The 26,035-nt window shown below is 42.0% G+C and overlaps 1 protein-coding gene across 1 annotated transcript in view; it reads left to right on the top strand.

Annotated features, from left to right (window-relative positions):
• The window catches only part of SCD5 (stearoyl-CoA desaturase 5), a 122,339-nt gene that overhangs the window by 83,506 nt on the left and 12,798 nt on the right, over positions 1 to 26,035 (top strand). Inside the window, exon 3 of the mRNA XM_010950376.3 lies at positions 3,556 to 3,761. Within this exon, the coding sequence (XP_010948678.2) occupies positions 3,556 to 3,761 (206 nt within the window). The remainder of the gene's footprint in view (positions 1 to 3,555; positions 3,762 to 26,035) is intronic.

Below are 26,035 nucleotides of genomic sequence, written 5' to 3'. Positions count from 1 at the left end.
AATCTTAGGCTAGTCATATATTGAATGATATTTTGGATGTAGTATGTTAAGTAAAAATACATTATTAAAATTAATTTTGTTTGTTTACATTCACTTTTTGAATGTGGCTACTGGGAAAAGTTAAATCACATATGTGGCTTGTATTCTCCTGGACAGCACCAAGTAGGACTCGTGGTGCATATGACTCCATGGACCTGTACACTCCTGATTGGCTTTCTCATCCTGTCCTCCTCCCCACCTGCCTGAGCCTTGGTTCTAAGCAGAGCTCTTAGGACTAATGTAGCTCCTTTCACCACAGTAATTCTTTGTCAGGAGTGATCAAGAGACACATGGTGAGTGTCCACTTTTGAAGGAAATGGGCTTGCATATTAAGATTGTGATCCACCAGGAACGACTGTTCAGTAAGAAATCTTAAGTTGCAAGTTGAATCATTTGTTCATTGATTCGTTAGAATGGGCACATATTTAGGCTTCAGGAATTGCTGCTGAGTTCAATGTCATGCCCCTACTAAAATGTGCACACAGAGCACAGACAGACGGAACAGTCTGTTCATGCTCGACAGTCAGTTCATTGATGGAAAGTCTCCATCTCTCTATGCTTCAGACTTTTTTTCTTTGCCATGAAGCAAGGATGATGTGAATCGCTCATGTTCCAGGCAAGAACGATCAGCATTGTCTAAACATTGAGAGGAAAAAGGATTGCCAGGAGATCGCTGGTGCTGTAGCAGCAACTCCAGGCCGTTTCCACTCACTCACCACCTCTAGGAGTTTGCTCAACCATCTCTCTCCGCCCATCAGCCCTCAGCTTTCCCTTCCACAATACTGACTGTACCCAGCACACCCTAGGTACGCATGCCTTTTCATCAAAATGAATGCTGTTCATAGGTTGGCCTCCACTCCTGGTCACTTCAGGGTAGAGGCAAAATGCAGATAAATAGGAAGAAAAAGGCCTTGGGGTGGGTGTATGAATCTCACTCCCTTTCTGCCCTATTGTTGGCTTACATCTTGTTCTTTAAGTCACTTTTCCACTGAACTCAGCTTTAGAGTTAAAAACAAATCAATAACAAAAGACTAAAAAAATACAGCTTAAAGTGTTTTGGGCTCGATTGTGTGCTCGATTATTCAAATGTGGCCAAAATCCTCGCTACAGTCAAGTGGCTTCTGTCAGGAAGGTATCCAGGTAAGAGGATTAAAATAAAGAAATAGCATAATTCTTTCGTTGTTGTTGTATTATGCTTAATTTTATAAGCATAATGTTTCTAGCCGTTTGGAACTCTCCACTTGAGTTTTTATAAAATTGCACTGCCATAAAGAATCAACATAATCTTTTTTTTTTTTTTACTATTAGTAAGTTTTTGTTTAGTTCTTATAAACACAAAGTTGTACATGCTATCTCTACTCATACAATATTTTGATATTTGTCATCTTATTTTTATTTTTACTTTCAAAGTGAAAACACAATAAGCAAGCAAGACAACTATTTTATAACTGATCAAAATCAACGTAACCCTTTAACAAGAAAAATGAGAGTTCTCTGGAAAAGACGCCCCTCCCCTAAGTTTGGAGAATGAGGGAAATATCTTGTTGAAGCGAGAGTGAACTTAGAACGGAAGGAGCACCACCTTTGTCCCAGTGTTGTGGTGACTTAACTAGATGAGCTTGAATAAGTGTCTTCTAAGTCTTAATTTGGTCATCTGTGAACTGGGGACAGAATATTCCCCTTTTCTCCTTTGTTCGGATGGGTTTGCAATGAAAGCAATAAACTAATGCAAAAGGAATAAATTATTCCTTGAGCTGCAGTGGTCTTGACATTTGCAATTCCTTGCCGACTCCAGATTCTGTGATTATAAATAAGTGCTTTCACTGTTTGCAACCACTATGTTTAAACACACTGGTAAAAATCTAAAGACCTCTTTCTTATCACAGCAAGCCAGGCTATAATATTTGCCTTACATAGACTGCTAAGCACCTTTTTTCCCTCTTTGTATTCGAAGCTGAGCATATACTTCTTAAGGTCTCTAATCTTCCCCACCCTTCCCATTGCCCAAGGGTTAAGCAAATTTAAAAAAATTTTTAATGGTGCTATAGGATGAACAAGGTTGAGTAGCCTTCCACCTTCACTGGGTGAGCCAGAGAAACGAAAAACTCAGTGAACCCTTTTTTTTAATCAAAGAACTGTTAGAACTTTGAGAATAAAATAGTCCCCTCTCTTCTCATGAGTAGGATGAAGCCAGTATTGTGAAATGGCAGATTCCTAATGAAAGCATAACGGAGTACTGAAGAGTATGGTATAAAACATTAGTACCTTTTTTTTAAAAAAAAAAAATGGGGGACTTATACACTATATACGTTTATTTTTATTTTCAGATTATAGTTGACCCTTGAACAACTCGGAGGTTAGCCCACCTGTAATTTGTCATTGGCCCTCCACATCCTCGGATTCAACCAACCTCAGGCCATGTAGTACTGTGGGATTTGCTATTGAAATATCTGTATATAAGTGGACCTGAGCAGTTCAAACTCGTGTTGTCCAAGAGTCAACTGTAATTTTCCTATCAAAAGCTCTACTTCCCAACAAAATTTCTTATCTCAGTTTGGAAAGCATTATCAGATAAACACAAAACTGAATATAAATTGAGAGTCTATAGATCACACTGACCCATGGCTTTAGCTAAGGTTTCATTAACAATATTAGCTGAAAAGCTGTCCCTGACAGCTCACCCAGGACCTCCAGCCCCTGGCAGTGTCTCCCGGCACCAGAGGGTCCACAGGTTGGTCTCCCATGTGTGCCTGAGCCCCGCCCTGCTGTGGGTTTGGCACAGTCTGCTGGACCTGATGCTTCTTCCTTGGGCACCAGAGTGTCTCTTGGGTTTCCAGTGGGGGCCGCTCGCCCCTCAGGCGTTGCTGCTTCTTCGCTTGGTGCATCCGGCCAAGTACACCAGATTCCTCCAGGAGCCTCCCCTCTCCTCCTTTTCTCTGACACCCTGTTACAGCAGTCCTCAAACAATGTTATTTGTGCCTTGGTATTTTGCAGTGATTTAGCGAAGTAGCTTTTTGGGTTTTTACTTATCAGCTTCCTGTGCTCTGTGTGTTGGACCTGAAGCCCATGAAAGAGGGGGAGGGAGGGCAGACAGACCCAGGCTAAGAACGCATCTCCTTTCATCCTTGAGGTTCTCTCTCCTCTGACCACTAAGACTTGATCCTGAGACTGGATCTCTCTTTTCTTGACATGAATGATCTGCCAGGAGACTTTAGTAGCCCCTAGGCTCCCCCCTAGAACTTTCTTTCAGGTTTCCCCACTAGTTCACTCAAGCCTGAAACTCCTGCCAAGGGCACATTGCAAACACAAGCTAAGATCCCTACTTAGTGAGGATTTACTCTTGTTTGGGTGAAAACCACCCAAACCCACCCCAGGGATTGAACTCAGGGTTAGAAGATTGTGGGTTGAGGATGGGAACAAGAGGAAGTCAGTGGTGAGGGTGGGGGCGGCCAAAAAGCTTTTGAGAAGGCGCCAGGATGCTTTCCGTCTTCACGAGGGTCTGCATTCTCTCTGTAGAACGACATCTTCGAGTGGTCCAGGGACCACCGAGTCCACCACAAGTACTCGGAGACAGATGCTGACCCCCACAACGCCCGCCGGGGCTTCTTCTTCTCCCACGTCGGGTGGCTGTTCGTCCGCAAGCATCGGGATGTCATCGAGAAGGGGAGGAGGCTTGACTTCACTGACCTGCTGGCTGATCCCGTGGTCCGGTTCCAGAGAAAGTAAGTGAACTGACACCACCGATCGTCCCTCTGGGACAGGACCCGGAGACAGAGAGCACAATGGGTGCAACAGTATCCCCAAGTAGATCCCCTCATAGCGCTTACCCTGATGACTGGGTCTTCTTGTTAGGATTTCTCTGTTTATTCATTCCCTTTGGCTCTTTGTTTTGAATTTAAACTTGATTTGGAAATGGATTTCCTTTAAGCCCACTTGTCATTTCGTTTGGATCAATCTGCATGACTGATCTCATGGAATGCTGCCGTGGACTCGCCCACTGGTGTTTCCCTGGGGTGGCGAGGAGGGCAGAGAGCACTTGCTTTATTTTTGTGATACACTTGACTCCGAAGGGACTGGACTCTCTGTAGGTACCCTGCTGTGTTCTCCTGAAATTCTCTTGTAGTAAAGTCTCCCCTCAACCTCCCCAGTCCTGGAAATGTGAACACCAGTAGGTTTCTGTGTGGAGAAAATGTGACTATGTAACAAAGAGCCTCAAAGTGCTTGTGTGCACTCATGAGCGTATTCAGGCTGTCAGCATTTGTAGGGTGAATCTATTTTCAACCAGCACATGATGAAAGATGGCTTGTAATTGTGCTGGCAACTAGAGTGACCAGAGTTCACATTTTAACTAGGAAGCTGGCATGGACTGTATCCATGTTGGTCTGGATCTGCAAACTTGGCCACAATGAGAGCACTTGTAAATGGGCTTGTTACCACAGAGCAATTTATGTGCAAAGAGAGACAATTTTTGGATTGCACTCTGGTTACAGCCTTGAGGTAATATGGTGAACAAGTGGTTACCGGACACCCTCTCCACTGACAGGCAGAGTCATTTAAGGACTTATCAAACAAAATCTCCTGAAAATGGAAATGGAGGCTGTGCCTCTGACAGAAGAGACCCTTGCATGAGAGGAAGTATGGCTTAGAAATGGGCTTATTTTCCCCTCAGCCTCTCCTTTGACATCGGAGTGGGTATAACACATGGTGAGAGAATGGCGGATGGTGGAGACAGACCCTCAGGCTCACCCTCTGCTTCCTCCACGTACCAGCAAAAGAACTGACCACTGTAGTGCTCAGTTTCAGCTGTAAAATGGGAGTAACAGTAGTACCCATCTCTTACAGCTTTTATGAGAGCATGATGAAAAAAAAAAAACGTGTGGGAAATGCCTGGCATGTAGGAAGAGCTTAGATCAGGGATGACTATTATTACAGAGACAGCTGCTGCTCCAGAGGAGTCCATGTCTTTCCGCCCTCTGCTTTCTGCTGGCTTCACCATCGGGCCTTCTCTGTGCTCCTCCATATGGCTCTCTCAGGGGACACAGCCAGTATCAATAGCCAGAAGTTTTACAGCAGAAAATAAAAGACATTTTCAGTTAACAACTAAAGGATGTGTTGATTTGATTTTTTTTTTCACCATGAGAGTGACACATTAAGGGTCATTAAGGAAAATCGGCAAACTTCAGCGAAGTAGAAAGAAAAGCATCACAGCCCTAACACATGGACACAGCTACTGTTCGGGTTCTGTAGTATCTCCGTCCATATTTTGTGCGTGTATTTGATATATTTTACATGACAGCAGTCATACTGCTTATGCAATTTCATGTCTCGCCTTTTAACTTCAGATTGTCTAGCAGGTATCATCAAGGGCTGCGTGAGTTCGCCGTTTGAGTGTCATAGTTTATTTAACCATCACTCTGCAACTGGGTATGTGTGTCATTTCCAATTTTGTGATATAAATGATGCTGCTCTACAATTAGTAATGCTTTGGGACAATCAGACCTTAGAGTAATTTGACGAGCTTAGATGAGAAGGCAGAGGATCTTCTATTTTATTCATGAGAGCTGAGCTCCATGTCACAGTCCGGGTTTCTCTGATCATAAAAATAGAAGATTTTTTTCTCATCTTCTCCCTTGAAAAGATGTGGTAGTCTGATTCATCATTAGGAGTATACTCATGGTACATATGCCCAAAGCCTCTTTCTAAATGCAGGCTGAAGGACAAAGACTGTTTCAGCATGCTGCCTGAATAGTGATCTGTGAACGGCTTTCATCACCAGTCCAGTGACCAAAGGAGGTTGTAGCTATCAGAAACTACCCACTTGTGTCATCATTTCATATGTATCTTTGAGCTCTTGCTAGAAATCTGTGCTGAGGATACAACCTCAAAGATTGTTCTCCGTCAGGTATCATACAATATCACTTATATGTGGAATGTGAATAAAAATGATACAAATGAACTCATTTACAAAACAGGAACAGACTCACAGACATAGAAAACAAACTTATGGTTACCCAAGGGGAAAGGGAAATAGGGGAGGGATAAATTGGGAGTTTAGGATCAACAGAAACACACTACTATATATAAAATAGATAAACAACAAGAACCTACTGTATAGCACACAGAACTATATTCAATTTCTTGGAGTAACCTTAATGGAAAAGAATCTGAAAAAGAATATATATATATATATATGTATGTGTATATGTATATATATATACATATATGTATAACCGAATCACTTTGCTGTACACCTGAAACCTTGTAAATCAAATACATTTCAATTAAAAGATTAGTCTCTGTCCCCCTAGAATTTTCAGACTAGCAAGGAACCCACAAATTAATTTACAGACAATTACACTCTAGTGAGAGGAGTGCTATTATAGGAGAGAGAGGGGTCTCCTAGCCCACCTTGCAGGCTGGAAGGAACTAGCTTCTAAGCCAATGAGATGAGAAGGAGTTGGATGAAGGTGGGGGCAAAGATATTTGTTATGTCTGTCACTTTAGAGAACTATACAGAGCCACTGGACTTGGAGGGACCTTACAAATCATTTAACCTATGCCTTCCATTTTTCCCATAAAAGAACCAATAAACAATGTAAATAGAAAGTTGGGGATAGAAGTATTGTTGTAGGGGAGGGTATAGCTCAGTGGTAGAGTGTGTGCCTAGCATGCATGGGGGCCTGGGTTCAATTCCCAGTACCTCCATTAAAATTTTTAAAAAATAAACCTAATTATGTCCCCATCTGAAAAAATTTTAAAAACTAAAGGTTAAAAAAAATACTGTCAGTCTGTTTGGGCTGCTATGACAAAAATAAAGTTCTATAGACTGGCTGTCTCACACAACAAACATTTACTTCTCAGTTGTGGAGGCTGGGAAGCCCAAGATCAAGGTGCCGGCAGATCCGGTGTCTGGTGAGGGCCCTCTACCCGGTTCATAGATGGCTGTGTTCTTGCTGTGTCCTCACACAGCAGAAGGGGCAAGGGAGCTCTCTGGGGTCACTTTCATAAGGACCCTAATCCCTCTCACGAGGGCTCCACGCTCATGACCTCATCACCTCCCAAAGGCCATCACTGCATGAGGATTAAGTTTCAACATGTGAATTTTGGGGAGGTGGGACACAAACATTCAGTCTCTAGCAAGGACCTACATTTTGGATTATTGGCTCAGTGTTCTTTGGGTTATATCTTGTTTGAAAGGGGCTGCAATGGTTCTCTGAAGTGTGAGTGGCCACTCATGTCCTTTGGTCACTATTCAGCCTAGACAGCGTGGAGACTCAAAATCCAAAATGAGACTTCAAATCACTGAATGAAAGGAAGAGAGCTTCCATGATACACAAAGATAGTGCAGCCTTTGGGCATTTTCACGTTCAAGAAGTCAGCTTTACCAGTGGCACCAGTCAGGCCACGTGGAGCAGACAGATTCCTTAAGGAATAAGTCCTTGCACTTAGGGGTGGGAGCTGGAGTGGTGGGTCCCCTTGTCAGCAGCCTTTCACCTGGTCTCAGTCCTTGCTGCCCTAGGCTGAGTGGGGGGCTTCCTGAGAAACAGAAAGCTGCCCAGCTCGTTGTCCACTTCAGCGTCACACCTTAGAGAATCCCCCTCCTGGGCAGGGTTCCCTCTGCGGTCCTCTGTGGTCCTCTGTGGTCCTCTGAAGGCAACAGTCCCTGTTCTAGTTTCAGGGGCCGGGGTTTGCCACTGATTCCACTCACTCCCGGAGCAAAGTTGCAAACAGACTCAGCTGGGAGAGTTGCCCCAGACATTCAAATGTGTAAATGGCAGAGACCCAGGATTTACACCAGCACTGATGCTGCAGTTGATTGAGCAACTGTGCTTGGCCATCCTAATGACAGCTTAGCAAAGAAAAGCTTGCCAGAGAGCTTTCCATTACACAGTCTAATAAAAGAGCAAAGATAGTGGCATTGAGGGTAACAGGAAAGCAACACATTTCAAGCTATAGTTCCAGACTTTTCTCTAAAAGGTCGTTTTACCAAGGCTGTTACAAAAAGTAGTTAACTGGATGACTTCAGGTTTCGCTCTCCTGTCAAGTCGTGAGCAATGAAAAGGCAGGCATATGGAGGTGAGGGAGAGAAGCGAGCTAGTGGTGTCTCATTTAGACCGTGGCTATTTGGGCCCCTGCCCTGGGTCCTGTGCCTTCAGGGCCGTGCTTCTCCCCACTGGGTGAGGAGATCACAGGGCGAGGGGGCATGCCACCTGCAACCTTCTGCTTCTAGACCATGCCTTAGGGTGGAATTCCCTGCCCAAACGGCTCTGAGCTCACTTTCAGAACCTACACCAGCCTCTCCCAGGCTCTGACCTCCTAGCGGGAAGTGTGTGTGCGCCCTAGTCCAGAAGAGTGGCCAGTGGACAGTGTTAGCTTAGGGATGAGCTTGGACGTCCACGAAGAGCGGACAGAGCTGGGGTGGGATGAGGAGGGATTGGGCCACAGGCTGGGGGCCTCCACCTCTGCTCTTGGCAGGGACCCTACAAATGTTGGGGGTGAGCCTAGAAGGGCCTACGGAGAAGGCTGACAGTGGGTCTATCAGCTGGGAATTGTATTTGGCTTAAACAAGATAGAAATTTGTTTCTCTCGCACATAAATAACTGAAGGTCTAGGTTATGGCAGCAGCACAGAACTGAATTTTCTTTGCTTTCTGCTCCCCCATCCTTAGCCTGTGACTTTCATTCTTTCATTTTAAGGTCCAAGGTAGCCACGAGAGCTCCACCCAGAAGGAAGGTGGGGGTGGGGTAGGGGTAACACTGCTCAGTCAAGTCAGTTTCCTATAAGGAGCTTCTCCAGAACACACACAGCCTATCCACTTACTTCTCATTAACTGTATTTGTGCTCAAGGGAAATTGGGAAGTGCAGTCTCTTGGTTGGTGCATTGCACCCCTGAATGAAATCCTGGTTTTCTTTCTTTGGAAGAAAGCGTGAAGTGATATGGGGTAAGCAATTAGCAGCCTCTGCCATAGTTACTTAATCGTTCTGCCTCAAGCAAATGATTGGCCATTACAAATGAGTAGCCTGTCTGTCTCCATTCAGTCAGCAGAAACTGGAATCTCAGATCATTTTACTGAGATGGCAGAATGAGGAGAGAATTCAGAGGCTGTTGCTCCTATTCCCGTGGAATCCCATCTTAGAGAAGAAATTCCTCTAGAAGTAACATGCAGACGCTGTCAGGTGCATTTTATGCTGGCCTAGTCCAGACACAGGAAAAAAAGTTTCTTGATTCATCACCTAGATGATGGGATAAGCTAAGAGAAAATGGATGGAAAGATTCAGAAGAGGGGAGCACTTGTTTCAGTGCCCTGGAAAGAGGTGAAAATACACAAATCTTGCCATTCCAAGAGAAAAGGCACTTGAATGGCTAGAACCTTTTTGAGGTCTGTTTCACCTCAATTTGTCCCCTGATCTGTTATCATTAGTCTTTTTTTTTTTCTTTTTCAAGGACAAGCACCACATTTCTGTCACCTTTTTATGACTTTGTGTCAGTCCTGCCTATCTAAACCCTAAGTGTATTTCTCGGTTGGTGACTGTCACATAGCCAGGGCAGAGCAGCCAGACAAGCCTACAACTGACTCATCTTCACTTCTCTACCCCTACAGCTTCATCTTTCACCTGGGGGATCCCCTAGTGGGGTGGGATGAGTCATCTGGGGATTTACAACCAACTTGACTCCCTCTCCATTGACTAAATCCATTGCTCTTTGATCCTGGTTTCATGTTGGATCTTGGGGAGTTTCTCTCTACTCTGAGTTCATTTTCCCTGGGCCCTACTCTACTGATTGCTAACAATTCTTGTCTAGATTAATGACTTTGAATAGCTGGGCACATTCAAGGCCTTGGTTGGGTAGTTGTCTTTTGTGGAAAACGCTATAGACATAATCCCCAAAGGACAGACCCTGGATGATGAGACAGTCAAAATATCCAAACCTATGGGTAACATGTGGGGACAGGCGTGGAGGCAGGGCCTTTCAAGCACAACTAGCCCCTGCCACTCCCTTGCTTATCAATCACCTTTGGCTTGACCGCTGCTTGTTTCTCTTCGTGTCCTTGATGGTCCTAAAACAGTGGAACCAAACTATCTCCAGGGTGAGCATGAGTCAGCCATGCTCTACGCAGAGCCCAGCTCTTTGGCATCCTCTCTGCCCACTCACACCATGATAATAGAAGCCATGAGGCACACGGCGTTTCTCAGGGGATCCAGCTTCCTTTTCTTTGCTGTGTGTATCCCTTTTCATTCAACAACTGTGTTCTGAGTGCCCACTCTATACCACGCACTGTTCTAGGTGCTGGGGATGGAACAGTGAACAATAGAACCAGGTTCTGGAGAGTACCTGCTCTTTCTTTCTAGAGCCTCTGACTGGGTTTGGGGATGTGAGAGAGAAGCCCCGCCAGGCATCTGACTGGACCTCTCTCCCCATGGATGCCTTTGCTGCTCGAAGCTGTTTTTGGTTCACTCCCTCTTGTTGATTTACCTCTTTCTGTCTCTGCTGTCTTTGTCTCTTCACCTGCTAGCAGGCTTTGTTCCTCCCCGTGCCCTGCTCTGCACAGGGACATTTTTCCTCCCGTCACACGGTGTTCTCCATGCCTTGATGGTCTTCTCCCCATCTTCTTGATTTTTTAATTCATTTATTTATTTTTTATTGAAATATAGTTACTATACAATATTATATATATTACAGGCACATGATATAGTGATCCACAGTGTTTAAAAGTTATATCCCATTTATAGCTATTGTAAAATATTGGCTATATTCCTCATATTGTACAGTATATCCTTGTGGTTTATTTTATACATAATAGTTTGTACCTCTTAATCCCCTACCCCTGCCTTGCCCCTGTCCCCACTGGTAACCACTGGTTTGTTCTCTATATCTGCAAGTCTGTTTCTTTTTTTGTTTATATTCACTAGTTTGTTGTATTTTTTAGATTCCACATATATGATTCCATATATCATACAGTATTTCTCTGTCTGACTTAATTTCACATAGCATAATGCCCTCCAAGCCCATCCATGTTGCTACAAATAGCAAAGTTTCGTTCTTCTTCATGGCTGAGTAGTATTCCAGTGGGTTGTTTGTGTGTGTGTGTGTGTGTGTATCTACCACATCTGTTTTATCCATTCATCTATTGATGGACACTTAGGCTGCTTCCATATCACAAAAACCACTTAGCTTTTTGCTCAGGCAAACTCTTTTCTTTTCCTTGACAGAGAGATGACAGTTCTTTGTCCTCTTGTATTCTCTCCTCCATTTTCTTGCTCTGATTTATTTTTTTCATATGTTCCTTGTGTATGTAAACATTCTGTCCCCTTGAATCTTCTCTTCTATTTTTGAGGAACATCTTACCTTTGGTTAACAGCTTGAGCCCTGGAATCTTCTCTCACACACTGCCCTCACTTTATATGGTAACATCTTCTCCTGGTTCTATAAAAGTTCTGACAAAGAAATAAATTTTTCTTTGAATAATTTTCTCTGCATCCAGCTGTAGTTGGCAGGAATTAAAATTCTGAATTTCTGAGGCCCAAGGACTTGATACAAATCAACGAAAGAGGTGGGAGCTGTGTTTATTTAGATCCCTTTTGTTAAAAGTCAGTAGAAGAGGTAAACTATCCCTTAGCTACACATAGTAAACTTTTGGCCTGTCTAAAGAGACTTTGCTGTGGCCAAGCAGCTGAACAATACTGTGGGATACAGGACAGAGATGATTCAATATTGAGGTGGCAGCATCAACACCAAAATTTCCCTATTTTAGTGACTAAAAATTTGGGCAGGGGAGAAACCAGTGTGGCACATAATTCAAGAACTCATTTTGACTTTTAAAAAATTTCCAAGTCAAAATGCCATTTGTTTGCCTCTCTCAGAGGTACTTTTCCTAGTAGGACTTTGGGAGATCTTGTGTGTGTGTGTGTGTGTGTGTGTGAAAATACATCAGCTGCACTAGTATCATTTTTCCTTCCCCACATTGATCATCCATTTCTATATGTGAAATTCCCCTGGCAACGTGAGGAGACAACTTCTCAAATGTCTGCCATCTGAATGCTTCAGTCACAAGCATGTTAGACATATTAATCAATAGATGTCAATGGATTCTGAAACTGCTGTTAGGAAAATGTTAGCTTCACTGTGATGGCAATAAAGGCATCTTCACGTCAGTAGCCAAGAATAGCTGTCATTTACTAACTACCCACTATGTACTTACATTATATCTTTATATACATTATCTCTGATCTTTTCAGTAACGCTGTCATGTAGACTGGCACCTGGATTCCGAAATGGAATTCTAAAGATTCTGGTTCCCCACGGTCTTGATTAACCAAATCAAAAGAGAATAGCATATGTTTGCACTAAATTATTCTTTGTCTAGTAAAATACTACTTTACTACCAAAGCTTAGAAGGAATCTTAGCTAATTTTAGTGTAAAATTTAAATAATTACATAGACGTCAAAGCAAGGTTAGTTTGACATTTGAAGGGTTAGATTGACAAAATGAAAGACATTTTGGTGCAAAGAGATATCATTCTCACTAATATTTAGATGTTATCAATTCTGGGCTCTCTTTCCTTTCTTTTTTATTTATAATTTTTTTAATTAAAGTATATTCAATTTACAATGTTGTATCAATCTCTGGTGTACAGTGTATTGTCCCAGTCATATATATATATATATATATAACTGAGTCACTACGCTGTATACCAGAAATTAACACAATATTATAAATTGACTATACTTCAATAATAAAGTAATATAAGAAGTTCATTGCAGAAAATTCAGAAAATACAAATAAGCTTTACAAAGAATAAAATAATTTGCAACCCTTCCACTTTGAAAAAAATTAGTTAAAATTTTGATAAATAACTTCCTAAAGTTTTTTTTAATGAATCATACGATGCTTTCTTTCTACAAAAATATATTCATACTCTATATACTATTTTAAACTGATTAAAATTTTTATAACATATTTAATATTCACCTTCATTATTTCATTTCCAGCCTCGTGTGTGTGTGTGTGTGTGTGTGTGTGTGTGTGTGTGTGTGTGTGTGTGTACGTATCCTAATTTCCACTTGAAGTCATTCTTCTGCCGAAAGTTCTTCCTTTACCATTTCTTGGAGCACGGTTCTATTGCCAATAAATTATCAGGTTTTGTTTGTCTGAAGGTCTTTATTTTACCTTCATCTTTGAAAGGCATTTTTACTGGACATAAAATTCTGGATTGGCAGGGTTTTTTTCTTTCAGTATGATAAGATGTCAATCTCTTGTCTAATGCCTCACATGTTATCGGAGAATCTGCTAGGATTCTTAGCATTATTCCTCTGCATGTAATGTTTCTTTTTCTTGCTGCCTTCAAGAGTTTTATTTTTATTTTTGGTTTTAAGCAATTTGACTCTGATGTGTCTAGGTTTGGGTTTTTGTGGGGGCATGGGGCAGGGAAGGTGTCAACCTGTTTGGGATTCTTTGGGCTTCTTGGAACTGTGACTTAGTTGTCTCATTAATTTTCAAAATTCTTGATCATTATCTCTTTATATTATTTTTGGCCTTATTGTCTCTCTTCACAGATGTTTAACTGTTTGATACTGTTTTTCAGCTCGTGGAGGTGCTGTTCAGTTTAATTCATTCCTTTTTATCCTTATATTTCACTTTGAATAATGTCTATTGCCATATCTTCAAGTTTACAAATTCTTTCCTCAGCTATGTCTGGTCTACCAGTAAACCCATCAAAGAAATTAATTTCTGATACTGTTTTTTATGTAAAACATTTGCATTTGACACTTTTATACCTTCTATCTCTTTACTGGAATTTCTTATCTGTTTATGCATATTGTCCACCTTTTCCACTAGATTCCTTTAACCTGTTAATTATAGTTATTTTAAGGTACCTATTGATTGCAGCATCTGGGTCATCTTTGAATTTAGTTCTGTTAATTACTTTATCTCTTGATACTTTTGTTTTCCTTGTGCTTCTGTGTGATTCATAATCTTTAATTATATGCTAGACATCATGTCTAGAAGAACAGAGAGACTAAGGTAAATATCATCTACTCTTGAGAATAGGCACGTTAGTCTTCTTGCAGGTCATCAGTGTGAGGGGGGTGGCAGGGGGTGGAGGTTAAGTCAGTGAATCAGCAGTTGAGCTGAGGCTGGGTTTTGTTGTTGCTATGGTTACCTATAGTACACCACATTCTTCAGTGGATGGCTGCTGCTACCGTGTGTGTAGAGTGGAGTCTGGGGTGCCAAAGGACTTTTCTAAGCATTTGTGCTTCCCCTCAGCTTTCAGCCATCTCCGCATACCTGCACCCAGAGTAGATCTCTCTTTGCACTCTTGCCCCTACCCCAAGGCTGGGGGATTGGCAGAGGCATCTGTTGTTTGTTTCTCTGGGCATGGCTTGTTGTAGGGGAATGGGGTTTCTTTGTCGTCCTGTCCCTATATCAGTCTTAGGCAAGCCCTGTGTGCCTGAACCTTGGGGTTAAGGTTTTCTGAGCATTCCTGCCTCTCCCCACAGTAGGAGATGTGCTCTGGAGCAGTGCAGGGTCCTGGGCATAAGCCAGTGGGGCAGAAGGTTTTTGCTTCCACCCTTTCCTCAGTAGCAATGGCTCTGCGCTTCTGTCTGGGGCGAGAGAGTTTCCTACTCCTCCCTCAGAGACAAGCAGGTTTTGCTTCTATTCTTCTCCCAGAAGCAATGGACTTTTCCCTGGTCCTAGGGGCCAGAGGGCTTTCTCCCCTCCCCCAGCAGTTGAAGACTTTTGGTGGTAAGAGAAGGCTCTGGGGAAGAAGGCGAGGCTGGCTTGTCTCCCAGCAGCAGCTGCGTGTCTGTATCACCTCATGCGTGTCTGTACAGTGGAGGAGGGCTTGCTCCAATAGCTTACTTTGCCTCTAAATTCTTTTGTGAACTCCCAGTGGAGGTTTGTAGAAAAGAGCTTGAGCGTGAGTGCAAACTCCCTTGAGTCTGAGGCTCTAAGCTATTCCACGTGGACATACTAGCCCACACTTGGCCTTTAAGGGTGTGTTAAACTTTAAGCTGTTTACATGGTGGCCACTTCTTTGGCTTCTGCAAAAGTGAAGCAGCTCAGGGATGGACTTATCACTCTGGAATTCAATTCCCTTGGTTGCCCTTTGGCCTCAACTCCCTGATGGGCTCAAGAAAGGTGATGATTTTGTAATTTACCCAGCTTTTTCTCATCATTCACATGGGAACAACATTCTCTTAGGACTTTCCATATCCTAAGTAGAAGCAGAACTCTGCATCCTATTTTATAATCTGCAGCTTCCATTTAACAGAATACTGTGATGTCTTTCCAGTTTTAATGCCTGCTTAGTGTCTCATTGTGAAGATGTATCATAATTATTTCTGATAAACACTGAAGGATTTCCACTCCTTTAAAAAATTAGTTATAACAATGCTGTGATAAACAACTTAGTGCATAAATCTTTTTTGTGGGGAGAGGACAGTTAGATTTATTTGTTTATTTTTTTATTGGAGGTACTGGGGATTGAACCCAGGACCTCATGCATGCTAGGCATGCACTCTACACTAAGCTATACCCTCCTCCAGTGCATAAGTCTTTGACCATAGCCATGATACTTTCCTTTGGCTAAAGTTTAAGTCAGAATTGCTGAGTCAAATAATATGTAAAACCCTCAGCTTTTGATACTCATTGTCATAATGAATTTACAAATCTTTGAGACTAAACGTGTTGATTTGTTCTTGGCCATTTTCCCTTTAAAAGAGACATACAGTGGTGTACACGAGAAATTAAGACAACATTGTAAACAAACTATACTCCAATTTAAAAAAGATATACAATTATTTTCCCCACAACTATAAATCTACCATTGGCCAAATAACAAAGATACTGTCTCTTCATTTCTATCCCCACTGTTTTTTTGTTGAAGAGAGAGATCTGACAAAATGAGGTGACAGAGCCTCCTTTTCTATCCAGCATCCTCTTGCCTCTCAGGGAACAAGAAGGTAAATCAGTCACAAATGAATCTGATGTCTAGACAGGCAAATTAACACAGGGGGCATGTTACATATGTCTTGTTCTTACTCTCCTCAATGGTCTGAGCTGGGAGATATTACAGCACACGTAGTAATAGTCATTTTAGTGCTGTTTTGCATCATGCAAGACTCTCCTCTAGTGATTACTCCAGCCACTCTCCACATTTATCTGGCTAGTATTATGCTAGGAGGAGAGTAACGAAGGACAAATTGTTTAAACAAGAGGCATCTGAAGCCACCAGTGCATATTTTTAAGTAAGAAATAGGCTAGTTAACTGTAAGCAGATCCATTACTTACTATCCAATCTGTAGTTCTTGCCATGAAATGATTTGCAGAGTCAGTGTCCTTGTGACAGCTATTTTGTGAAAATTTTGAATGATGCTGAACCCCTTTTTAAAACTGGAAAAGTGTGATGCATACATATTTGTGAAATCCAAGTACATTTTTCTCTCTTACTGATGCAAAATGCTGATGGTAATGGATTATGGAGACCCCTTGTCTGTTGACAGTTGAAGTAAAAATATTGTCTTAAGTAATGAATTTGTTGATAGCTGTTCCATTACCCAAATTGAATGTTTAGATTAGTCACATAGAGGCTGTCATGTCAGAGCTACCAGGGAGCTTTTCCTTTGACATATTTATTCTAATTCCTCAGTCCCCATCTCACTGTGCTATAGCCTATTGAATGTGTCATAGAATGATTAAGTTGGGGCATATGAGGTTTTGTTATTGACACAATTTACACAGTTACACTGGAGAAATTAAACCCTTGCTGAATGAACCTGGATTGAATTCTCAGCCATTTTCTCTATTCTTTATTGGTACAAAGGACAGAGACTTGTCCAGAGACAAGGGAGGGCTCTCAACCGTGAGGCCGCACTGCAAGATGCTTTGTGAATTGCATCAAGGATGCATCTTGAAAAGTGACCCTCATGTGCTGTGTGGCTTTGTTACGTACTCGCCGAGCCACTCCAAACAGTGCTTCTTGATGCCCGACGCTCCTTCTATGTCCCTGGGGGTATTTTGAAGGTCAGAAGAGAGACACACAACAGTGGGACTTGATGAAATTACATAACATAATACTCGTAACAACATATATATTGTATGTATTGATGAGTCTATCCCTCTGTCACGACATCCTTCAGTAAATATTTATAGTTTTGTAAATACAGATTTTGTGTGTTCCTTGTTCAGTTCATTCTTAGACATTCTGTAATTTTTGCTGTTATTGTTAACAGGAATCACTGAATTTTTATTTCAGGGACCCAGAGTGGTTGCCCAGACATCTTAACTTACCTTCCTAAATATCCCAGGTGAATTGCAGGAACTGTCAAGTTGCCCAGGCTTTTCGCAAAAGGATGCCCAAAGGCGAGCTGGCAGGAGGTAGAGGGCGCCAACTCCGAACCATCATCCAGATGGCTGGCTTCATCAGCCTTAGAAATTAAAAATTCACCCTCCTTCCCTCCTTGCTTTCCTTAAAGAAATGCTTTCATGCATTCAGAAAATTTAAAAAGGAAGGAAGGCAGGAAGGAGAGCACAGACTAATATTCTGTTCCTGGGAAGCATACCCAACTGCAAAGGGTGTTCTAGGCCAAATTCTTCATCTAAAATACTGAAATCACAAAGATTGAAAAGGATGAATTCCCAGTGAAAGACCAAAGAAATGACAGTCAGCCCACCAGCTGAGGAAACCCGTGTCAGAAATCAGCTTTGAACTGTCTCCCTGTCCAAGTCACTTATTTCTTTGCACACTGCCTATTTTCATATAAAACAATAACAGATCTGTCACACAGATACAAAGAATCTTAGCACTGAGATAATGTGATTTGTCCAAACACACTCATTGACTCAACTGAAGTGTGCTATCTCTTCTGACATCTGGCTTTCTCTCATAAACCTACTCTTATCTTGTCTTTCATTTCAAAGGAAAGAAAAACAGTTACTCAGACATCCTAACTATTAAGAGATTTAGATAAACCCCATATATATTCTTTTTCAAGATAAATACATAGGCTTTCAAATTCTGCCCAACTCAGAATCTGGATTTTTAGGATAATGAAAAATGTCATTAACAAACCATCAGAGAGCCAGTATTTGCTCTAAATGGACTGAGAAAGCAGCACCTCATATGTGACTATAATAACTAATATTTCAAGGCAAGAATGAGATATTAAGTGTCTCAGAATCCCAGGTGGTAGTGAGGGAATTTCTGGATCCTGCAAGTCAAGTGTTTACAGAGAAAAAGGAATAGAAATTAGGAAAGACCTTCTAGTAGGGGTGCTCAGGCAGAGAGAGATGTTTAAAACTGTGATAGCTGTATTTATGTTTTTATTGGTGTATAGTTGATTTACAGTGTTGTATTAGTTTCTAGTATATAGCATAGTGATTCAGTTGTGTATATATATTCTTTTTCATATTTTTTCATTATAGGTTATTACAAGCTATTGAATATAGTTCCCTGTGCTATACAGTAGGACCTGGTTGTTTATTTTTCTGTATATAGTAGTTTGTATCTGCTAATCCCAAACTCCTAATTTATCCATCCCTCCTCTTTCCCTCCTGGTAACCATAAATTTGCTTTCTATGTCTATGTCTGTTTCTATTTTATAAATAAGTTTATTTGTGTCATTTTTTTTAAGATTCTACATATAAGCGATATCATGTGGTATTTGTCTTTCTCTGATTTACTTCACTTGGTATGATCATCTCCAGGTCCATCCATGTTGCTGCAAATGGCATTATTTCATTATTTTTTATGGATGAGTAGTATTCCATTGTATAAATACACCACATCTTCTTTATCCAGTCATCTGTGGATGGACGTTTAGGTTGCTTCCATGTCCTGGCTGTTGTAAATAGTGCTGCTGTGAACACTGGGGTGCATGTGATAGCTGTATTTAATATGCAAACATAATTTTTTTCTCTGTGCCGTTTGTGTTTTTGCTTATTATTATCTGCATGACTACCAAGAAATGAGAAGGGAGAAAAGCTAAGATTTAAACCCTTCAAATTTTGTATTGAAAGGTTGGGTCCCAGTAGTCTTGGAAGAAGGAATAATTAACATGTGGCCTGAGGTCCTTCTCTTCCAGTTGTCATCAGTGCTTAATATGTCTCTCCTCCTCCATTATTCAGGATGACTATGAGCTGACACTGCCTGGCACATGGGTACAAAAACATTTACTTTTAGGTGACTCCCTCAAGTCCTCATTCTGAATCTTTTTGCTCATAAGAAAACGAAGTCCTAGGCTCAATTGTCTTGTTTCGAGCCTACATCTAATCTTAAAATAACAATAGTAGCTTCCAGTTGTTATTTTTTCACTATCTCTGTAACATTTTCTACCACACTGATTTCAGTGTATTGAGTGCCTACCATGCCCCAGACTCAATCTCTGTGCATATAATTCATGTCTCTCATATCTTAACATGTAATGAGGTCTGAAGCTCTGAGAAATTGACTCAGGAATATTTGTAAATGGTAGAGCAGGAATTCAGTCGAACTCTGTCCTAATCCAAAGCATATGCTCTTTCCACTAAACTATGTTGTAATAATATTCATGGAGAATATTATCTTTCTATTTCTTCTACTTCATCCTGTTGCTACTCACTTTGCTTGGGTATTTTCTATTTATTGTGGTTCTGAGTTATTCAGAATAAGAAAGTCTGCTTACCTGTGAGCCAGAGTCGTCCCCTGCTTAAAATCTTTTCACGGCTTCCCCTGGGGGAAAGTGACAGCTGTCACCTCCGTGACCTGGCCTGCTTCCCTCGTCTTTGGTACTTCCCACCTTGCTCCACACTCTTGGGCCGTTCCCCTCCCACTGCTGGCTGTTCCCTGACCCTGGGCCTCTGCTTCTGCTTTTTCCCTGGCCTGGAGCTTTGCTACTCAAAGTGTGGACCAGACCAGCAGCATCAGTATCCCCTGCGAGCTTGTTAGAAATGCAGGATTCCAGCCCCACCCCGGATCCCAGGTGTTTGGGACGTGTCGTGATTGTTTGAGAAGCAGTGACCTAGAATGTCCTTGTCATGTTTTTCACCTCCACAACTCTCAGGTCTTTCCAAAACTTACCTCTGGGAGCTGAGGTCAGCAGTCCAAGGTCCCTCTGGGTGGGAGTCCCAAGCATATGCGTTTTATGTGTAGCATATACGCTCTTGCCTTTTAGGGGGTCTGTGAGGTCCTCCCCTTTCCAACTGCACATCTGTATGAGGCAAATTTTCTCCAGAGACGTCAACCAAAGCAATATATTGCAACAGACGGAATGCAGAAGCAGATGTGTCAATCCAGCTGCTTCTGCTATGCCAGACATTAAAGAGATCCACAATTATGTAAAATGAGGCCATTCTCCACACCAAAACTTGTTCTTTGTTTTGGAAAATAGAGTTATTTTTCATTAAAATATATCACTTATGTTAACATGGAATAGGCTTGTTATTGTTATCTTCATGAATTGTCTAGTATTTATCTTATAACGTTAACAAATACATTTATATATTTTATATGTAATATTTTATGATTTTAATATATTTAAATATTTATAATATTTAATTTATAATATTTAAACACTTATAATATTTATAATCTTAATATAGAATATTTAAAGTAATTTAACATTCTTGAGATATATTAACATTTAATATTTACTGGAATAAGAAGACATTTCTCAGTTAGTAAATTTTTTTTTAAGGTGGGGAGGTAATTAGGTTTATTTATTTCTTTTTAATGGAGATACTGGGGATCGAATCCAGGACCTCGTGCATGCTAAGCATGCACTCTACCCCTGAGCTTCACCCTCCCTCCACATCAGTTAGTAAATGTTGATAGATATAACTCGTATAAACAAAAGCTCCTTGAGGTTCTCATTAATATTTTTTTAATGTAATAGGGTCCTGAGACCAAAGAGTTTGAGCTGCATTGTCCTAGGGCAGGCTGAGTGCCCCTCCTCAGCAAGTCTATAGAATCATGGGCTTATTGCCTTTTTTACACTTATCATGTTATGTTAAAATGATCCACTTGTATATCTCTCTCATTAGACTGTAAGGTCCTTGAGGACTGTGTCTCTGTCCTATTCAACTCTCTATTTTTTGAGACTAAAGAACCACCTGACATCATATACTTTTGGGACTGAGGAGTGTGTTTACTTTCCAGCGTATAGAGCACACTGGACAACGTAAATGGGAACCAGCTTCGGGGGTGATGCTTTGTATTGGATGCTCTGACCCTCAGCTGCTGAAGGAAGTGATACACAGGCCCCACCACCAGCACTGGTGGCATTCCACTCCCAACCCCAAAGTCAGCAGCCTGGGACCCCACCTCCCAGGGGAGGGAGGGAAGCTCCGTGAGCTGCACATGGCCCCTTTGTGCACGGCCTCATCTCACCAACAGTAATCTTCTCCAGTGCTCGTGGTGCCTCTGACCCTCATAGGTACAGTGAGAGGACAACAGAAACACGGATGGTGCAACAAGAGACCCAAATGGCCGTTGTCTGCTGGGACCTGACTTTGGCCAACACCAGTGTGAGAGGAGGAGGAGGGCTATGGGTCTTCCCTACAACAGAATCCCACATCAGACCAAACTACTGCAATAAGGGACCAAAACAGCCATGCAGCACTTCTGTAAGTTTGATGAAGCCCTGCCTTTTGCCTTTTGGACAAGCCCCTTGCACGGAAGGCATGATACAATAGTACCACCTTCTTGTCGGAATCCAGCAGCAGAATTCTGTCGGTGGCCAGGCACAGGATGGAGCAAAGCCTTAGGTGATGCCACTCTGAGGAATATATGCCGCTGGGAGGCACCCGTATAGTATTTCTAGCCAATCCACCTATTTCAACCACTTATTTTACCAGTGAAAACTTATTTGCTTTATCCTAATTACGAACTCTTTAGGGCTGATTGGAGATAAAAAAATAATTGAAGCCTGTGAGAGACCTCTGGTCTAAGAACTATTAAGAGTTTGTCAAATGCTAACTAAGGATGCCTGAAGTGTGCATTCCTGATGAGGGTACTTCAGATGTTAATGGACTGCCCCTAGGGTGAAGAACAAAACTAACACACACACACACACACACACACACACACACACACACACACACACACACACATGCCTCACACTGTTTATGCTGTAGTATCTTCAAGCAAATTACAGGCATTATAGCAGTATCAGGAAGTTCAAACACACACAGGGTGGTGGAAACTAAATATGCTAGTCTCACCTATCTGAAACTCAATTATCTTACCATTTCATTTAACTGGAGTAAAGCCGAGAACCTGTGAATCAACAAAGAGAACCATCATAGGAGATGCTCAGTGCCAGATTCACCTTATTTCATGGCATCCTCTAACCTCCCAAGGGCACGTTCCCCCCTTTACCTCCAAAGAGAGATCTTTGAATAAATGTCATACTCCCGATAATTTTGCACTTTTAGTCTCAGCCCAGGGGACCCCCTTCAGCTCTCACCCAGAACCTGCATGTTCTTCATCTGCACACACATTGAACAAGTTCAGCTCTCTGGTTTTCAAACCCTTTGCAAATTAAGAGGGACAAGTTAGAAGGAGGCAGAGAAGCTACTGCAAGTGGGAGCACTGACAAACAGAAGTGGCTGCTTTGTCGGCATAGCTGAAGACAAAGGAGGAATCAGCAAGATTTAATAAGTAACTAGAAGAACTCAGTTCTTGTAATGACTGAGCCATATAATGACTCAGTGGAGACCAAGAGCTCTTCATGCCTCAGCAGACCCTGTGGGCAAAACACTGATGTTTCTTTTTTTTTAACTGAAGTATTATTGATTTACAATATTGTGTTAGTTTCTGATGTACAGCAAAGTGATTCAGTTATATGTGTGTGTATATATATATGTGTGTGTGTGTGTGTGTGTGTATGTATATATATAACTTTTTCGTATTATTTTCCATTATGGTTTATTACAGGATGTTGAATATAGTTCCCTGTGCTACACAGTAGGACCTTGTTGTTTATTTATTTTGTATATGGTTGCTTGCAGCTGTTAATCCCAAACTCCTAGTTTATCTCTCCCTCAACCTCTTTCCCCTTTGGTAACCGTAAGTTTGTCTTCTATGTCTGTGAATCTGTTTCTGTGTCATGAATAAGTTCATTCGAAAACACTGGTGTTTCTAAAGCTCACCCTCGTTGTGCTGGATACCTGTTAGGCTCCACTGCAGACTGTCTGGACCTCCTCTGTCCTGGGGCTTCTGGCAGTTCTCTTCACTCCAGCTGGTGTTGGGCAGGTTCCCCCGACAGTGCCTGCACTGTATGTGCCTCCTGCCTTCCCGTGTCTCTGTTGGTGCTACAGCCCATGACACTCTCAACACCCATGTTCACAATCCAGAAGTTTGTGTGTGGTGGGGTGGGGTGCGGGCAATGCAGGGAGGAGCTGGTAGATGCACTATTCCCTCTCCGCCTCTCAGAGGGGATGTTCTGAGGCTCCATCATCCATGTGCCCTTTTGGAAGATGGACCCACCAGGCTGAGGTATCAAGCAGGGGCCAATTCAGGAACACACTGTCCTATGGGCTCCCCCAACTTACCTGCCCCCACACATTCTGTTTCCCTGGGACTGAGCCCCCTTTATAAAAGAACAGCATATAAGCTTTTGCCAGAAGCCCTGCCTTTTGAGAAACCAAGGCTAAGACACTCATTACCATCATGGAAGGTCAAGTGACTTTCATAAACGCTGATTTAGAAGGCACAAAGATAGGTAATGATTTCCACATACCCTTTAAAAGACAGTTGGAGTAATTGAACATTGTACCCTCAGCTAGCAGGAAAACGCAGCCCTCTAAGATGGTTATCTTCTTGAGTCTTCACATCACAGTTGTACTGAAGGGATGCTGAAAAATGCAGCAAGCACAGATGAAAGGCACGTTTCTCAGTGTAGGCTTTCTGAAGGAAATCTGTCCTGAGCTGAGTTTTGAAGGCCTGGGGAGCTTTGGAAGGGCCATGCAGCTTGAATGTAGGAATGGAAACTATGGGCTAGAAAGCATGTGTTGCGCACAAGGGCCGTGCCTCTCACACGCGAAACGAAGAAACCACGTTACGTCAGCTTATTTATTTTTGCCCTCAACAAGGAAAACGGTCAGCCGACCTAATCAGTTCGGCTTCAGCAGCTGATATTGATCATGAAAATGGCCAAAATGACTCCATTGGCTTCTTTCCTGCACAGAGACTGGCTGCTGGTGAGTAGCTCATCATTGATAGAGTTTTGGTGTTAAACTTGCTCCCTTGGGTCAGAGGGGAGGGTTGTATTTTGTCAGTTGGTGACTGTCCTTTCAGCACAAGATCCACTTGTGAGTGCACATGCACGCACACGCACACGCACACACACTCACACTGCTATCTACTGTTACTGTAATTCTTTAAAAATTTTTAATGCCAAAAAAAAAAGTCGGGGGGGTAAGCTCAGTGGTAGAGTGTGTGCTTAGCATGCCCAGGGGCCTGGGTTCAATCCCCAGTACCTCCATTTAAAATAAATAAATAACTAAACCTAATTACTTCCCCCCCCCGCCAAAAATTAGAAAGAAAAAAAGATTTTTTAACAAAAAACTTGAGAAGTTGGGAGGACAGTCTCATTTTAAAGGAACACTCTTTAAACTAAATTAAATTTTTCTTAAATCTTAAGCCAGATCCTAAAGCAAACAAAGAAAATCAAAGGTAAACAAAATCGACAACATCGAAGAAAAAAAGTCGTTACCTTGATAATGTGCTGGGCTTTCATTCCTTTGGGAATTGAACGTCTGAGAATTTAATGAAAACCAAGGACTTTGAAGCCCCAGGAAAATGGGCATAAATGAAAGAGTTTGCGTACGATTTCACGGGTCCCAGACTAGGAAAAGTGGTTATGTTTTCTCCTGGGATGCTCAGCTGATCTTGGATCGCAAGAGGGAATGTGGAACGCAGTTTTAAAGGTGCAAGAAAGTGGACGTGCAGTAACTTCGTTGACAAGATTATGCTGTAAATGATTCCAACTGTTCATTTTGGTCGTCCCATTCTGCATACCATCAGGAGTTAGTCTGTTGTTCCACTAACTTACTGGGAACAACTAATAACCAATCAGGAAGAGAGGGAGAGGACTGGGCGGGAGGAAGGACAGAGACAAAGAATCCTCGAGAGAGACCCCGAATGACATCCTGTCTAATCAACCGAGATCTTTCGAGAAGACTAGAGAAGCTCTAAACATCAAACAACGACCAGGGTGAACTGACCTAATTACTTTTGCGAAAGACGGAGGGGTGCTCATCGTCACATCCTTCAGTGCGAGTCAACAGTTCAGCTACTCACTGGGCACCTGCTGTGCTAACCAGCATTTTGTGTTCAAGGAACTGTGAATGATGTGAATTAGATCAAGACAAATCCTGCTCTCAAAGACCTTGCCCTGTGCTAATTAGGATGGAATCAAAGCTTTGAAAAAGGAAAAAGTCCTTTTAACCTTCCTTACGTAGTCTTAGGAATCAATATGCCCAAGCATTTTTCTTTAAGCACTTCATCGTTAATGAGGTAGGAATAACACTGTTTTGTGTTGAAATTCCAAAATGGTTGTATTTATCTTTTGAACTGCTGCTTAGTGAATTAATGCAAGCTGTTTGCACAAAGACAAATTCAATTCAAGTAGATGGATGCAACTAACCTCCACATTCAGACCTCAAAAGTAAATAAAGCTGAAGTTGGAGAGACAATAAAAATGGCTTTTTCCCGTGGCATTGCAAGTTTCCAAAGGAGGTGCTTTTCCAGAGCAGCAGTTTGACATCTCCGGTTCCTCTGTGGAAGAAATTATCCAGAAGATGAGGATTATGCATCTAGATAGTCTAATTAACGATTTCCTTCTACGGGAATGCTTATCATGAAGTAGCGCACGGGAAGTGATGTCAAGACATTTGAGGGTCAAAGGCAAATCTGAAGTGATTAAGATTTTCAGAAAATACTTCAAATGCAGCAGTCATGAACACTATCACTTACATGAGGCACTGGAGGGGCAGAACCAAGGGCACAGCGG

The sequence above is a fragment of the Camelus bactrianus genome, chromosome 2 (genome assembly GCF_048773025.1).
Source record: "Camelus bactrianus isolate YW-2024 breed Bactrian camel chromosome 2, ASM4877302v1, whole genome shotgun sequence".
In the NCBI taxonomy this organism is placed as follows: Eukaryota; Metazoa; Chordata; class Mammalia; order Artiodactyla; family Camelidae; genus Camelus; species Camelus bactrianus.
The sequence above is the reverse complement of the archived record's forward strand: the minus strand, read 5'-3'. Positions and strand labels throughout refer to the sequence as shown.